Source organism: Salvelinus sp. IW2-2015, linkage group LG14 (genome assembly GCF_002910315.2).
Source record: "Salvelinus sp. IW2-2015 linkage group LG14, ASM291031v2, whole genome shotgun sequence".
NCBI lineage: Eukaryota > Metazoa > Chordata > Actinopteri > Salmoniformes > Salmonidae > Salvelinus > Salvelinus sp. IW2-2015.
This window is the reverse complement of record NC_036854.1, coordinates 19,054,099-19,071,047: the sequence shown is the minus strand read 5'-3', so window position 1 is coordinate 19,071,047 and position 16,949 is coordinate 19,054,099. Positions and strand designations below refer to the sequence as shown.

At 46.5% G+C, this 16,949-nt stretch overlaps 1 protein-coding gene across 1 annotated transcript in view; it reads right to left on the bottom strand.

The window, feature by feature from the left end:
- LOC111973297 (serine/threonine-protein kinase D3-like) overlaps nt 1-16,949 on the bottom strand; it is a 58,763-nt gene that overhangs the window by 22,408 nt on the left and 19,406 nt on the right. Inside the window, exons 3-10 of the mRNA XM_024000619.2 lie at nt 6,646-6,784; nt 4,422-4,553; nt 3,601-3,758; nt 2,139-2,331; nt 1,866-1,943; nt 1,312-1,492; nt 773-896; nt 450-527 (exon numbers count right to left, since the gene is read on the bottom strand). Coding sequence (XP_023856387.1) covers nt 450-527; nt 773-896; nt 1,312-1,492; nt 1,866-1,943; nt 2,139-2,331; nt 3,601-3,758; nt 4,422-4,553; nt 6,646-6,784 — 1,083 coding nt within the window. The remainder of the gene's footprint in view (nt 1-449; nt 528-772; nt 897-1,311; nt 1,493-1,865; nt 1,944-2,138; nt 2,332-3,600; nt 3,759-4,421; nt 4,554-6,645; nt 6,785-16,949) is intronic.

Sequence of the window (16,949 nt, the reverse complement as noted above, 5' to 3'; positions counted from 1 at the left end):
CCTCTCTCTCTACCTCTCTCTACCTCTCTCTACCTCTCTCTCTACCTCTCTCTCTCTGTGTCTCCCTCTACCTCTCTCTCTACCTCTCTCTACCTCTCTCTCTCTGTGTCTCCCTCCGAGATCTTCAAAGGATTCGTGATATTCTGAGGGGCTCGTTAGGTCACGTGCAAAAAGAACATGAAGTGAGGAGAGAATAGAGGGGAAAAATATAGCCTTGCCTGTCTGTCTGTGGGAGGAGGAAGACAGCACCTTACTGTCCTAGAATAACACCACAAAACCTGACTAAAGTGTTCCCTTCATAAATAGAAAACAATTACTGGTATGACAGGACTTTCTAGCTTGTCTCAGAGCCTCACGCTGCAAACTTGTCTTTTTATTTGAGTAACGTCTTATTTTCGTCTGTGTAACTGCTATAATTGGACAGGGAGGTATCATGAGAGACGCACTACCTTGTAATACTTGGATCCCGTTTCGTTCTGCAACAGGGTCAGACACTTGCTATCCAGCCTCCAGTAATGCCTCTTCCTCTGGAAACGGATAAAACCAGTGAGTTGTCATCAAGAGCTCCAGAAACCAATATCATCTCGATACAGACTATTGATTAAAGACTATGGGCGCCATCCCAAATAGCACCCTATTCCCTATGCGGTGCACTACTTTTGACCAGGACCCATCGGGCTCTAGTCAACGCCGGCGCACCACGAAAAGGGGACAGGGTGCCCTTTGGGATCCAGCCAATAAGACGATCCCGGGTTATAACGAGGTTTCTCACCATGCTGTCTCGGCTGGTGTAGTGGACCATCCACCCCTCCCGGACCATGGTTGAGCTCTTCCGCTTGGTTTGTTTTATGGACTGAACCACCCGCATCAGGGGGATGAAAGTGCTCGTCATGGGGCTACACAAAGTGTCGAGAGCTCGCGTGAATGAACGAACGTGCGCCTGACGTCAATAGCCAGAGCACGGACACACATCTATGAAGCCCGTGTGATTGTTTCAACAAACCCACAACCCTTTTCGCATATACACAAAATAGGACAGAACACGCACAAAATGAGCTTCACAATTGAACGCATCTGCACACATGATAGGTATTCAATGATAGGTATTCAATGATAGGTATTCAATGATAGGTATTCAATGAATTAAACATGCCATTCCTTCTATTCCAGTCCAGTGTTAGCCTGTGGTGGCTGTGCGGGAAGAGATGGGTTTCTCGCGGGATATTGCACAATCTGTGGCCAAATACACACTCCAGTGGCAGCGGATAGTTGAGGCATTATGTCCCACCCGGGACGAAGAAGACTAAGTACCTGATAGCCTTGACTGTCTCCTCGTCCTTGTCCCCATCCAGACAGGGCCCCTCTATGTAGAACTTATCGTCTGGGGTGGAAGGCTCCTCTGGGTCATCCATGCTCTGGCTGCCCTCACTGTTCACATAACTGTTGTCCACCTCCATGGTGGCCTCAGAGTCGGGGCCTGGGCTGGCTGGTTCTGGGACAGGAAACACAGGAGCATGGGGGAGGGTGATATTGATTGATTGATTTGAAACGCTTTAAAAGTACCAACAACAAAAAATACCCAAGGATGAAACATTCAAGGGTTTAAATGCACTTATTTACAGTGTGGGAGTCGGTGTGATAAAGACAGGTACTGCTTATTGGCTTGGCCCTTCCTGCATGCTGTAGACACATACTGTACTTGTGAAAGAGGTGTTGGCTATAGTACATATCGTATGGGACTAAGCTCGCTGCTAACTACATGGGGAGTCAACACATTCATGGGGGGCAGAAATGCTGCTAAGTAAATATTCGGGACAAGTTACGGAGGACATTTTAGGTAGCGATACCACTTGAGGCAAACTCACCTCCATTAAAGGAAACCTCACCAAGGCAGTCTCTTGGTATCTTGGCCGCACATCTCTTATGGCAGTTAAATTTGCAATCTGAAAACACAGAGACTCGACGTTCAACGCCATGTTCAATCATTGGGAAATCGACCAGCTCTGTGATGATGGCATATTGACGTGCATTATCTCCATTATGTGTTGAATTCTCCTTCTCAGAATGGTATCGACAAACTCTACAAGCTACTGGAAATACTACGACATTGAATCCGTCCGGCACAATATGCAGCTCGCCTTTGCACTGCATGCCCTGACGGAACAGGCCCTTGAGCAGGCGTTTGCAGTACTGGCAGATGGTTGGTCTGGTGTAGGTGTGCACTGAGAAGGTGTGAGGCACCTTGACCCTTCCCAGCACCATCTTCTCCATCCAGATAGGTCTGCCGCTTAACAGGCTGTTACGCTTCCCGGCCCCCAGGAGAGGGCGCAGCTGAGGGAGCGAGAGAGAGAGAGAGAGAGAGAGAGAGAGAGAGACAGAGAGAGAGACAGAGAGACAGAGAGAGAGACAGAGAGAGAGAGAGAGAGAGAGAGAGAGAGAGAGAGAGAGAGAGAGAGAGAGAGAGAGGACAACAGAGAGAAAGAGAGCGTGAAGGGGGAGGTAGCACAATGGCATAAAAGGAAGGGAAAGGATAACAGCACAAGAAAAAGAAAGATAAAAATCGTAAAAAAAATTGAAAATCATACCAGACATTACTGTACCGTAGCCTATGTTGTACTGTCGTAATAAACTGTCAAGTTCTGAATAGCATATCATAGCACTGATAGGATTTTATTGTACAGAATCTTAAGTGACAACTCCTTTAGACAGGTACTGGTTCGAAGTAGCCGGTGTAAAACTTCATTTTTGAATGATCTTCAGATATGGACATAAAGGCCAATATTTAATTGGGCAACAGTGAGCAGAGCTTTTGAGAAGGCTTTGTTTCATCAGCCTTGACTGGGAGGCAGCAGAGTCAATAACGATGTCTGCTTTGTGCCTCTTATTAGACTGTGGCCAGGATTCCATCCAACGCTCGTTATTGTGCAGGGCATTGTCGGCCATAAAGTGACTTGCACTATAATACGCCCTGGATTGAATCCCGGACTGGTGGTAATATTAAACACGACTATAAACTTAACTGACCAGAACTAAAGTGCACATTAGTCTAATATTTTCAGACACAAATTGTGTGTGGAAAGGAAATAATCACGAGTGGGGTTTTGTTTAGCAAATGACTACTTACTGAACGAGAGAAAAGTGGAATTTAAAAACAAATCCTTTGAACAGTGTGTTTTAGATGGTCCGATACTGTGTGAGGAGGGATTGAAAAGGCTTTATGAAAAGTGATTCATACGAAGGGCCTTGTTTCTTCAGTAAATTGGCCCCTGGGTTTTGGTATGTATACACAGCGTCTTGACGTAAACACTCTCTTCATGCTCCCAACTATTAATTGGCCAGCCTGAACGGAAAACATTTTGGGTTGCCTGAAGCTATTGCTCCTGACTGAGTTTAACTTGTGTGACTGTCTGTATAGAGAACGTGTGTGTGTGTGTGTCTTGAAGAGCCGGAAGCTGTACATAGTGCTACAACCAGCAGTAGTGGAAAGTGGAGCACCAGCAGCTGCAGCACAGATATAGTGTCCCGAAAAGCAGCCTATTCCCTATATGGTGCACTTCTTTTGAACAAAGCCCCTATGGTGCCATTTGGGCTGCACAGTACCTCTTCCTGGGGTGTCGGGACGTGTTCAATGGGAGCTGGGCGGGGGACTGACAGCACGGCTCCAGGCAGGGACACGTTGGACAGCCGTCTCTTCCTCACCCCGCTGCAGTTGTTCGGGATCTTAAAGGCACAGCGCTTGTGGTAGTTCAGCCCACATCCTATGGAGGAGGTGGCACACTACTTAGTCACCATACCTACATGTCTCTGTCTGTGTCTCTCTCTCCCTCTCTCTCTGTCTCCCTCTCTGTCTCTCTGTCTCTCTCTCTGTCTCTCTCTGTCTCTCTTCCTCTCTCTCTCTCTCTCCCTCTCTATCTTTCTCCGTGTCTCTCTCTCTCTCTCTCTCTTTCTCCGTGTCTCTCTCTCTCTCTCCCTCTCCTCTTTCTCCGTGTCTTCTCCTCTCTCTCTCTCTCTCTCTCTCTCTCTCTTCTCTCTTCTCTTCTCTATCTTCCGTGTCTCTGTATTGAGTATCCAGGTGAACGTTCAGTGTTGTTTCACTCCTCTATCAGGTTACATATGGTGAATAACTCTCTCGTCTGACAATCATCTGCTCCACAAAGTGTTATGAGAGCCCATCGACTGCTTGGCATCACCACAATGAGATCCACTCAAAGGCTGTTCTGATCAGGACTTCAAAGCTGTCCTCTCTGAAAAAGCAGGAAGCCACAGTCTATCAAGACATCCTGCTGTACAATTCCCCAGGCTTTGATTCGGGCCTATGTGAGCCAGGGCCTTGATTTGAGGTGAAGCCCAGGTCAAGAGTGAAGTGACTGGGATCAAAGCAGCTAGGCTAGGGCGGCACGGGTGGCAGGGTTCAGACTTACCTTCACATTTGAGGCCCTGTCGGACCAGGCCCCACAGCATCTCCCCACAATCATCACAGAAGGCCGGGGCCTTGTAGGAGTGCACGTACAAGGCATGGGGACGGATCTGGAAGTCCTCAACAGTGGCCAGAGCTGAGACACACACGCACATACACACTGGATTACTGTACTGCAGGAAAAACACATTAACAAAGAAGTGAGACATGCATTTATATGAATAACAGAGGAAGTACATTTCGATATGAGATGAGGCACGATCAAACCATTAGCACCATTACGAGGCAATGATTTAGCAGAAAGCCAAAACAAATCGCACCAATCCTACAAGACCGCCACCGAGGCTCGGAAGATGACAAACATAACGACTTCCATCAGACCCACTTAAAAGCACAGCTCACGTCATTATTTTTCTGAGAAATGCTTCATTTTTCTTTCAAGTCTCTCCACAGTCATTCTGACTCAGAGTGCTTTTAATGCCTTTCAGATGGAGGACTAAACAGGCCGTGCTGACGAACCGTTAAAAGCAGCGGGTGTCCATCCTACTGCCTCTGACCACAGAACATCTCTTGTCATTTATCCGTTGCTTTCCTGACGATTGTAGCTGCACATTGAATCCCCGCCGCGCGTCGACACCTAGCAAGACATCGACTACGGCCAGCGTTTCGACTTGAACAATGTACCCGGTCGTCTTTTGAGTTCGACATTACTCTAACCGCTAGGTCAGACACATGAATGTCACGGTGTCCCCCAACTTGGTTAATGTGACATAGGCTGTGTCCCCTACTAACACTTTTGACCACAGTTGACTATAATGAATACGGTGTCATTTGGGACGTAGAAAGTTCATTTCAGGGCATTAACGTAGTTGCATTAAGTACTGCTGGGTGATGTGCCTGTTCTCTACCCGATGGACATTTTTCTGAGGGCAAAAATGTGCTTGACGTCTTGCCACCTTTGCTCTTTGTTCGGTCCGACCATTCATTACATGTCCACTTTCCAAGGAAATGAATGTACCGCTCATAAGCCCCTCTCTCTCTTTAAAAAAAATAAATCAATCAATAGGCGAACATGAAGGCCACCTTCGAACCAAGTGGTTGTAATGAACAACAGCGCCATAGCAACCACATTCCCAGTGGGCACACAACAATCCAGACAGCATTCACAAAAGAGCATTCTGTCCCTAGAGAGAAACCACACAGATCTGGTATTGAACAAGGTTTTCTAGATGTCATACAGGTACCTACGATATATTCACAAGACTACACATGACCTTAATCTGACAATGACTAGGTGGGGACAGGTGTGTAAAGGGCATGAAAAAGAAGCATTCACCAGCTCACAATCGACGTCCTCGTCGATCACGGAGAGGAACAGCAAGTGCAGAAATAACAAGCGCATGACTTTGAGCTGGGAGCCAACCGAAATCTGCCAGGGCCTCCCTCGGAGGGAGACCGAGCAGAGCAGAGTTGTGTGGCGTTTGGGACCGGAGCCCAACAAGCCACGAAACAAAAGGAGAGGTGTCAAAGGAAGTTGAGAGGGATCTGAACCGAGCTGAACTGAGCTGCCAGAGAGGAACTCAGCAGGCCTGTCTGGCTGCGCAAAACCAGAGAGGGGAAAACTTGTTTTGTCTTTCATCCAGGGTAGCAGGCGATGTTTACGAAGCGACTGAAAGAGGAGTAAGACTCAAGCAACGTCTCATCACGCTCATCAACACTACTGCACTTTGACTGACTGTGGGGCCCAGCTGCACCAAAAACAAGCAGAGGATGAGGAAGTGGTCTGGGGTTGAGTCTTGTGTGGTTGGGCTGTGAGTTCATACATTTTGTCTTGTGTTGGAATTCTACATGAATACTACTCTGGGGTGTGCCGCTGTTCAGGTGTTGGTTGAGTTTCCCACGTATGACCGTCAACAACAGACCACAAGACACTGTCACAGGGAATTAGTACGTCCACCGAAAATGTTGCGGGTGCATCTTGGGTCGGGCCGAGAATACATGGGGGGGATACATGACGTGACATAGGGCCTATATAGTAGCTACGCAGGACAGATCTAGGGATACACAAGGAGAGAATATGGATTTGAATGGGTTTCAGGGCACACAAAGCAATCGTTGTACCACAACAAGTACCATCCTAAATATCAACTTTTCTCGATATCAACTTCTTCCCTTGATATTGATATCGACTTCCATCTCTTGTGACAAGGAGTATCACAAGCCCTCACCGGAGAGGACCACCTCGATCAGGTCTCCCTCGTGGATGTCCTCCGCTGACGTCAGCCTCTGCAGGATGTTCTCCGAGGCCAGGTCATGGCGGAACAGAAGGATCTTGTCGTACATGCCAAAGAATCCACACTCCGGGAACTGAGGAGAAGAAGAAGAGCAAGAGGTATTACAGGTGTGTTTAGTTTACACAGCGTGTTACTGTGACGTATATATCAGGGGTTTGGGACCAAAACAATTCATTTTGTTTCCCGAGCAGAACCCCTATTTATTGTGCTCTGCTCCAGTGTTTCCGACCGACATAATAAAGTTCCGAAACGGTTCAACACCCCCTCAAAAAAGGAACGGTTCATATAGTTCGTTTTTGTACCCTGTGAAATCAACATCGTTTTTACATTCAGCTCGTTCATTTGCTACACCAGCTCGTGCGGATAGAGAAGCTTGCTATGGAACGGGTAAGCTACTTGTTCACATGTTCGATGGGCAGATAAGTGCAGGCGCGAGATGCAACTGACGTTTCACAGGTGGGGAGAGAGCGGTGTAGACACGGAGGGGGCTTTGGCTTGAAGCGCAGAGCATCATGACATGAAGTGAATTGGAATGGGTTCAGGCTATCACTATTACAACTGTATTACAGAGTTATGTACTAGACATTAGGAATATTTTTGGACCAAAAAGAAGCGTTATTACCTGGTTCTCAAGATTTGAAAATAACAGTAGAGATCACTTTCGTTCCCAGTTCTGTTTACACTACACATTTTTTGTTGTTCTCTTTCGGTTTTCGGTTCTGTTCCCTGCACTGGTTCCAACCCCTAGTATGTATGACTCAGGCCTGAGATTCTCCATTAAAAGTACTTTTTAGTCCAGGATTAGGTTAAAGCATATAAAGGCATTCCAATTTGACATAACCTTTTGAGGGGGGGGGGGGGGGTTATGGATGGGGCCCTTGTAGGCCTACACTACCAGCAAGAAACGAGTGAAGAGCAGTTTGAGTGTGTGTACAGCAGCCAGCCAGGCAGCACAGAGAGAGTGACAGCAGGAAATTGAACCCACAGGCTCCGGAGCTGCAGCAATTAATCTCCTCTAGTCATGAATTATGCCTGTGGTCCTGTCACTGACACCCTGCTGCCATTAGCCGCCCGTCCTGCTCTGTCTACCCTACGCTACAGCCCAAAACAATATGACACCCAACTGACAAGCCCCATAACACATTCCGGACCCAAACAATCTGCCAGCAGCCACTGACCTGATGTGCTAGCTAGTACACCGCATTCCAAGCAGCTTGTCACTGACACGATCCCACTACAATACACCACACCACAAGCCAACCAACCCAGTTCAATCCAACAGCACACAGAGGACATCAGAAGCAATATGCCACCCCTTGACATACTGAACTACTTACTACAAGGCACTGTGACCCCGAATTATACATCACCGTAAAATATGCATATGCAGGCCTCAGTCAAGTAGTTGCCCATGAAGAGAAACACACATAGGCCTGTGTATGTCGCCACGCAATAGGCTGCTTTGTGCCTTTAAGGGTCCATTTCTGGTTGACCTCCTCTTATAGTAAAATCTATCTATAGAAAAGTATTGAAGGCCAAAAAAATATATATATATAAAAGCCAGTGTAATTTATATTTCAGGAAAAACTTTATCGCCACATCAGCAACAGACAGCCATCTACCCAGAAGACAGGACGCTGTATCTGTAGGAGTCTAAATCAGACAGTTAATCTGACTCCACCATCCGCAATAGAGATACTGTACGTGCAAATCAGACCAATCCGAACAAGACAAACAAGGAAGTGAGCTGTCCTTTGTCTATCCTATCGGAATGAAGTATTGCGGCCTCCTATTGGATGGAGCCTGCAGGGAATAATGTAAATGACGTATTTTATGTCAGGCATAGTGCCAAACCTCATGTTAGGCTTAAGGATCAAGTAAATCTAATCATGATTCAATATTATACCATTTGAAAGATTATTATCTTGGGCCAATAAAGCAACCGAAATCTCAGGATCTATCTAATCAGACCCATGAGACGATTGGTGGTCATAAGGTGCATCACGACATGACATCGTTTTATGTCGGTGCCATTGAACAACAACAACAACAACAACAACAAACACGAGGCAACTTCGTACTCGCGTGGCACGCATCAGTCTGCCTGCAAATCCACACACTGCACCCGCCACAACCATCAGCGACGGTTCGATTCTTCGATTCACATAAGGAATGAGCACCACAGACACTGTACAGTATATCAGGGCGACCAAGAGCTTCCGCTGCTTCGTTAACGTTTCATTTTCAACAGTGGCCCACTGTCTGTTTGGTGAACACACATCTCACAGAGTGTGACTAAGCAGCAATAACTCAGCAGCGATGACGTGAACTCACGTGGAAACAGCTGATCCCGTCTTTGTGCTAAACCACTATTAACCCGAGATGAACTCTTGCGTGCACACGATCCCCTCATCCACACTCTCTCGATCTATTATCACACTGTCAGCAGTCTTTAAAAAACCTCGTATTGCGGCGGGCTAAATCACAGGGTCGCACAGAGTGTGTCTTGGTAGTCTCAAACAAATCCACGTTGAAACAAGTATACACCTCACACACATGGTTAAGGGCTTCGGGGGGGGGAGAGAGAGAAGACACCCGTTCCATGTCAGACACAGAGCTGAAATGTATTACATTTTGAGTTCGCATCCTAATATGACACTTTATGTACATCAAAGAAGACTGAAATATAACAAAAAACGTTCGACATAGAAACACCGGATTTGGGTCATTTTTTTTAAACGAATGTTTATTCATTATAAAAGAATGAAAAATATGAATAACATTCCACCCCATGAGGCCACTAGTCATTTGACTGCCGAAAAGCGCTACGGAGGGTTATCTAACGGCCGTCTACTCAGTCCGCCATGCCAGTAAGACGTTTTAACAGGATCGAACCACTGAGGAGAGACAGAGGTCTGTGTCATGTCTTAACCCTCACCCTCATCCTCCACCTCGTCCCCAAGCTGGCCCCCCGCTCTGCTCGGCTCGCCACCCAGGAACCACAGTCAGAGCAGACCAGACTGAGCAGCAGCGGGGGCCTCCCCGTGCAGGATGCCTGCGTTATATAAGTCCAACTAAACAGCTGGGCTTCACCGCCCCGTCCCATCGTACAACCTCTAATCTCTACAGCACTCATATGCCATTATCTGAGCCCATTGACTAAGTACGTCTCTATCGAGGGCAAATTATCTGACTCCAAGGGTGGATGTGGTGCAGGTTCACCTTAGAACATCCGGGGCAGAGAAGGCGATGCCTCGTACCGTTTATGGTCAGGGTTGTAGTTTCTCTGTGTTACAATACTCTACAAGAGTCCCCTCTCTCAAAAGCACTGGCTCGTGAGTCTTTGGTCAGGTTGGGGTGCTTTGTGTTACAGAGGTTGCAAAAGAGAATGCACCGTCAGTATCAGTCGTCTGTAGAAAAATCCTACACCGCGAAGCCAAGCCTGCATGTGGGCTAAATCGGGGTCTCACAGAGTGTTTCTTGGTAGTCTTGAACAAATCTACTTTGAAACAAAAAGACACACCGCACACACATGTTGAAATATATTCACTTTTGATTTTGCATCCCAATAGTACAGTTCATATACACCACAGAAGACTGAAATATAACAAAATCGTTTGACATAGAAACACCGGATTTTCGGATTTCAATTTTTTTCTTATGTTGATTAATTATGAAACGATGAAACAATATGAATGACATTCCACCCATGAGGCCATTAGAGAGGGTGATTTGGTCCTTTGACTGCAGGAAAGGAATACGTATGATGAGTGTGTGAGGGGATGTATATTTCCTGCTGTGTGTACATATCGTGCGGAAGATACTGCAAATGCAGAACCGGCAGAAGTTGCAACAGAGCCCAGGGAAATCGGTGTACCATAATAGGACGCCACAGAACATTGGCCGTCATTTTCTGTTAGTTTACAATTCCCAACGATTCAACATGTTGAAAGAATCGCCACCGTTCGACATCTTTACGGTGCACCGCTGACGTTTGGTATGTCTTGTTCTTTAAAGTCTGAAAAAGACACAGCCGCTTTACCCCCTTATATAAGCCAACCACTTATCAAGCCTTTAGTACTCGACCTATCAGTGTGCTGGGTGAGCAGAGAGGCTCTGGACAGGGCAGCCCAATAGGAAACAGAAAGGTAAACAGCTATTTGCTTGTTTCTCTGCACCCTACTGATCTGTCACCTCACTGGAACACTTAGCATAGAACAACAGGAAGTACGGCTGAGGGGGCCAAGGTCGCCATGACGTCCAGAGCGTCAAGCGGTGGGCCTCATTCATTTGGATGGCCAAGGGCGAAATGAATAATTACGAGGGACACTCCCCCTTTTTGTGATTTTGAAGGGAGGAAGAATATTGTCTTTGTCTCTCAGTGCCAGAACATCTTCAATCACCATTACAGCAATTTACTTCTGAAGCCGAATATAACTTGAAAATGAACTTGAACGTATCAGTAGTCATGAAACTAGGTGGCTAGCTTGACTATATCCAACCACGTAACCGTGCTACTGCCAAACAAAGCCTTCATCTATTCACGTCGACTACAAAGGTAGACAGGCGGTATTCATTGCTATTTTATCAAAGCACACGACGGTAGTGAACGGAGTAGTAACCACTAAGATACATGGCACTAACCCAACCTTGATGCTTTGAGCCAGTTTTTTAAAATTTTTAATACGGATACGTTTCTAAGAGGCAGATCAAATCCAATCTACGTACTCGTAAAAAAACACACACGGCCACATTCAAACAATCCCCCGACCCAGACAAACAGAGAGGCTTAGGCTATGTACTACACTACTTTAGACCGGGGCCCGTAGGTATAGTGCGATACATAGGGAATATGTCGCCATTTGGGCTGCAGACAGAGGCATTTATCTCCATCGGTTTTTACCTGTGAGCATGAACAGAGTTAGCATTAGGCTAGCACCATCTGTCTGCATGACAATGCCAACAGTTAAGCCTCCCTGCGGACGCACGTTCTGTTCGATTGTACACACCTGCTCTTGTCTGTCATCACGAGAACATCTCGTGTCTTTAGCTACCTTCATTTAACATGGCACCAACGTGACCTCTAGCCCCTGAGAGAGTGTGTGTGTGTGTGTGTGTATATACAGTATGTGTGTCATTCACACAAAGCTTTCAGGCATGTGAGCATTACATAAAACTGTATGCTGTTTACGTCAGAAGTCAGTCACAATACCAATACAGCTGGGGTTTACAGTAACTGTCCAATGTGTCCAGATTTCTTTGAACTATGGCCTTATAATTAATTACAACATGAGTGAAATACTTTTACTTCCATTAAGTATGTTAAAAAAAGAAGCTGTTCTGTGTCGGAATGGGGTGGGCGTACCCCAACAACAGAATGGTGTGGGCGTACCCCAACAACAGAATGGGGTGGGCGTACCCCAACAACAGAATGGGGTGGGCGTACCCCAACAACAGAATGGTGTGGGCGTATACCGGTCATTAAAAATATTTATGCGACTAGACCGCTGATTGGCCATCTCATCCTCAAGGATGACATCATCCTCTACAAGGAAATAGCAAACATTTTTGAAACCGTCTGTTTGAGATACATTTGAGGTGGGGGTTTCTCCAATTTATGCTTTGGCCACAAATACGGCTATAGGATGAGTCAACAACATTATTTGGATGTGAGTTAACAAAACCGGAACATTTACCAGTGAGATTTTCACTGGAAAGTTACTTTACCAGCCAGCTGTGCATTCCCATCGTTATGACCATCAGTTACCCTCATATTGTACACTAGACATACAGGACACAGCACATACTTATCACAGTCATCTAACGTCTATTCATTCAGGGTTGTCTCACTCACTCAGATGTCATCTATTTTGCAAGAGAACCCTGATCCCGGAGGGCAGCATGAAATAACTCTCAAGCTATCTCAGTCTTAGCAACTCTTGACGAAATCGTGTAGAGGAAGATTTGTGCAGGAAAGTGAGTTGAGCACACATGTTTCAAGATCATATGGGATTCAGATCTCAACCGATAAGACAGGTATAAAGCGTTCTAATTCATTTCAGAATTTCCGATGTCTACTTGTAGGTAGAGCAAGCTCCATGTTTGCCGTGCATAGCCTATAATATTATTGTTACCAAGTTACAAACCACACGTTCCTGTGCAGAGGAAGTGCTGTAGTTTCTAGGAGGTACATAGCTCTGAGTCTTCACAGCGCAACAACTGAGAGATACGAATGGTGTGTTGATTCTCTCAAAGGCTCTTCGTGGGACAGAGGCAGGGAGTTTGTGCATTCCATTCTTCTGTTCTGAAATGGTAGCCATGAAATCCAGAAATTGAAGAACATCGCCTTGTGCTTACTCTTCCATTTGGACTTACTATTATTTCTGATCTGTGATGGTCTAGAAACAAACAACACCCACACACACAGACACGCACACTCCATCGCAATCATACATAGAACACCCATCTGAGAACACCACCGGCAGCCAGCCCTCAGAGAGGCAGACTGAGAGTTCACCCAATCATTTCGAGACAGTTGGATGTGTAGAGAATATGTAAACACGCTGACTGCAGATTGTGACTTTGGCTGTGTCCCAAATGACTCCCTGTTCCCTTTATAGTACGCTACGTTTGAACCGGGGCCCATGAGGCTCTGTGTGTATGTGGGAGTCTGAGAGGTAGCGTTCAGAAAATGCTTCGAGAAAAAATGCCATGGTTTAACTCGCTGCTGATCATTTCACACTGCATGGTGGACTGAATGTGTATAAAGAGGGTTCATATAAGACCAATGATTTGACTGTGTTTTAGCTCTAATCCATGACCTGTTTATGACTCTCGCCAGCATTCTTTTCACATGACAGAGCTCTTCCTGTGCCCTTCTTGCCCCCTTAAGGGAGGGGTGTGTGTGTGTGTGTGTGTGTGTGTGTGTGTGTGTGTGTGTGTGTGTGTGTGTGTGTGTGCACGCGCTGATATGCGCTGATATGTGTGACTGCAGAAAATGTCGTATCCCTATGTCATTTATCTACAAAGGCTTCAATTCATGTTCGTAAAGAAGAAAGCGTCCTTAATCAGAGCCTTTGAAGGCTCGAGAGAAACCAACAGTCCCCCCCATCTTCCACATTCGTTTCCTTCACCCATCTCACATTCTGAGACATAAAGATGCCTTCATACAGCTCTTAGCAACTACTACCTTAATAGCGGTTCCCTTCTGTCACTCTTCATTCTTAGCCATCAGTAGTCATGGTTGTGACTCAGGAAGTCACTGCTATGTCAGAGCAAGGCAGGCAGGCAGTTTAACCCACTGAGTCATACACACACCATACACAGAGCCACACACAGTTCAGACCAGGGGAGGAGACGGGGCACACACAGCTCGGTCACATCCACAGAAACTCACCCTACACCCTCTCCTCCAACGGATATTAGTACTCATCCCCCCTTTCCACAGAGCAGAGGAGGAAGAGAAACAATCTATTCATCACCAGGGAGTTCTTTGGAACACAACTGCATGTCCGCGTCTCAAATGGCACCCTATTCCCTATACAGTGCACTACTTTTAACCAGGGCCCATAGGATGACGGTCAAAAGTAGGGCACTATGTAGGGAACACGGTGGCATTTGGGAACAACCCAGGAGAGTGATGGTGCTACGTGAATAGTTACGTTGCTATAAAAACACCAGGGGAAAAAACACGCTGTGGTTTTAATAGGAGTCACAGACTCTGATCAAGTGTCTTTGAAATGGTCTAAAAATGCAAATCGGTCAGCAATGCACTTTCATTTGATGTTACGTTTAGTTTGGACAATCCCTCACGCTTCCTTGCTACCTGATTACCAGGATAGGTTAGTAAACAGTGCGAACACACACACACACACACACACCACACGCAGAGACAAGCAGTATCCCAGGAAATGACTCCAGCGGGTCAGTATGCGAGGCAAATAATGTCAACATGCAGACTGACGTTATGTCAAATGTCAACACGCCACAAACGTGTGGCAATACGTTCACCGCATGTGATCAGGGAGGAGGACTGTGAACAATAAGGCGTGAGAAGCGGTGCTGTGTCGTGAATACAGTCACAGGTAAATGGCGTTGTTCTGCCTGACGCGAGAGCGTTACATAGCGCCGCCTCGTGTGCCTTATTGCCTTTATCAAACTGAAGAAATAATATCAATATTATTATTAAAAACCTATTTTGTTCAGTAAATGAATATAATTTCATTCATCCACCTGAAGATATGTAGTCCGGACAGAAATCTGGTTGTTGTTACTTAGTCATGTTGCTAAAGACGCGACCCAGTCCTTTATTTATTTTTTGCATAGTTGCTATGCCAAAGGACTGGTTGTCCATTCTACTCAAAATGGTTGCTATGCAGGCTGGATAACGTTCAGCTAACTCGAGTCACGTCAAACGTTGAACCTGGAATGAAAGTACAAATCAAATGTTATTCGTCACCTTACAGTGAAATGCTTACTTACAAGCCCTTAACCAACAATGAAGTTTTAAGAAAATACCCCCAAAAAGTTAGAGATAACAAATAATTAAAGAGCGCAGTAAAATAACAATAGCGGGGCTATATACAGGGGATACCGGTACAGAGTCAATGTGCAGGGGCACCGGTGTTGAGGTAATTGAGGTATTATGTACATGTAGGTAGAGTTAATTAAAGTGACTGTGCATAGATAATAACAGAGAGTAGCAGCAGCGTAAAGGGGGCGGGGGGGGCAACACAAATAGTCTAGGTAGCCATTTGATTAGATGTTCATGAGTCTTATGGCTTGGGGGTAGAAGCTGTTTAGAAGCCTCTTGGACCTAGACTTGGCGCTCCGGTACCGCTTGCCGTGCGGTAGCAGAGAGAACAGAATGACTAGGGTGGCTGGAGTCTTTGACGATTTTTAGGGCCTTCCTCTGACACCGCCTGGTACAGAGGTACTGGATGGCAGGAAGCTGGGCCCCGGTAGTGTACTGAGCCGTACGCACTACCCTCTGTAGTGTCTTGCAGTCAGAGGCTGAGCAGTGATGCAACCCGTCAGGATGCTCTCGATGGTGCAGCTGTAAAACCTTTTGAGGATCTGAGGACCCATGCCAAATCTTTTCAGTCTCCTGAGGGGGAATAGTTTTGTTGTGCCCTCTTCACGACTGTCTTGGTGTGCTTGGACCACGTTAGTTTGTTGGTGATGTGGACGCCAAGGAACTTGAAGCTCTCAACCTGCTCCACTACAGCCCCGTCGATGAGAATGGGGACGTGCTTGGTCCTCCATTTCCTGTAGTCTACAATCATCTCCTTTGTCTTAATCACGTTGAGGGAGATGTTGTTGTCCTTGCACTACATGGTCAGGTCTCTGACCTCCTCCATATAGGCTGTCTCATCGTTGTCGGTGATCAGGCCTACCACTGTTGTGTCATCGGCAATCTTAATGATGGAGTCGTGCCTGGCCGTGCAGTCATGAGTGAACAGGAAGTACAGGAAGGAACTGAGCACGCACCCCTGAGGGGCCCCGTGTTGAGGATCAGCATGGCAGTTGTGTTGTTACCTACCCTTACCACCTAGGGGTGGCCGTCAGGAAGTCCAGGATCCAGTTGCAGAGGGAAGTGTTCAGTCCCAGGGTCCTTAGCTTAGTGATGAGCTTTGAGTGCAATGAATAGCATTCTCACATAGGTGTTCCTTTTGGCCAGGTGTGAAAGGGCAGTGTGGAGTGCAATAGAGATTGCATCATCTATGGATCTGTTGGGGCGGTATGCAAATTGGAGTGGGTCTAGGGTTTCTGGGATAATGGTGTTGATGTGAGCCATGACCAGCCTTTCCAAGCACTTCATGGCTACAGATGTGAGTCCTACGGGTTGGTAGTCATTTAGGCAGGTTACCTTAGTGTTCTTGGGCACAGGGACTATGGTGGTCTGCTTGAAACATGTTGGTATTACAGACTCAGACAGGGAGAGGTTGAAAATGTCAGTGAAGACACTTGCCAGTTGGTCAGCGCATACTCGGAGTACACGTCCTGGTAATCCGTCTGGCCCAGCGGCCTTATGAATGTTGTCCTGTTTTAAGGTTTTACTCACATCGGCTGCGGAGAGCGTGATCACACAGTTGACTGGAACAGCTGATGCTCTCATGCATGTTTCAGTTTTACTTGCCTCGAAGCGAGTATAGAAGTAATTTAGCTCGCCTAGTAGGCGTGTGTCACTGGGCAGCTCTCAGCTGTGCCTCCCTTTGTAATCTGTAATAGTTTGCAAG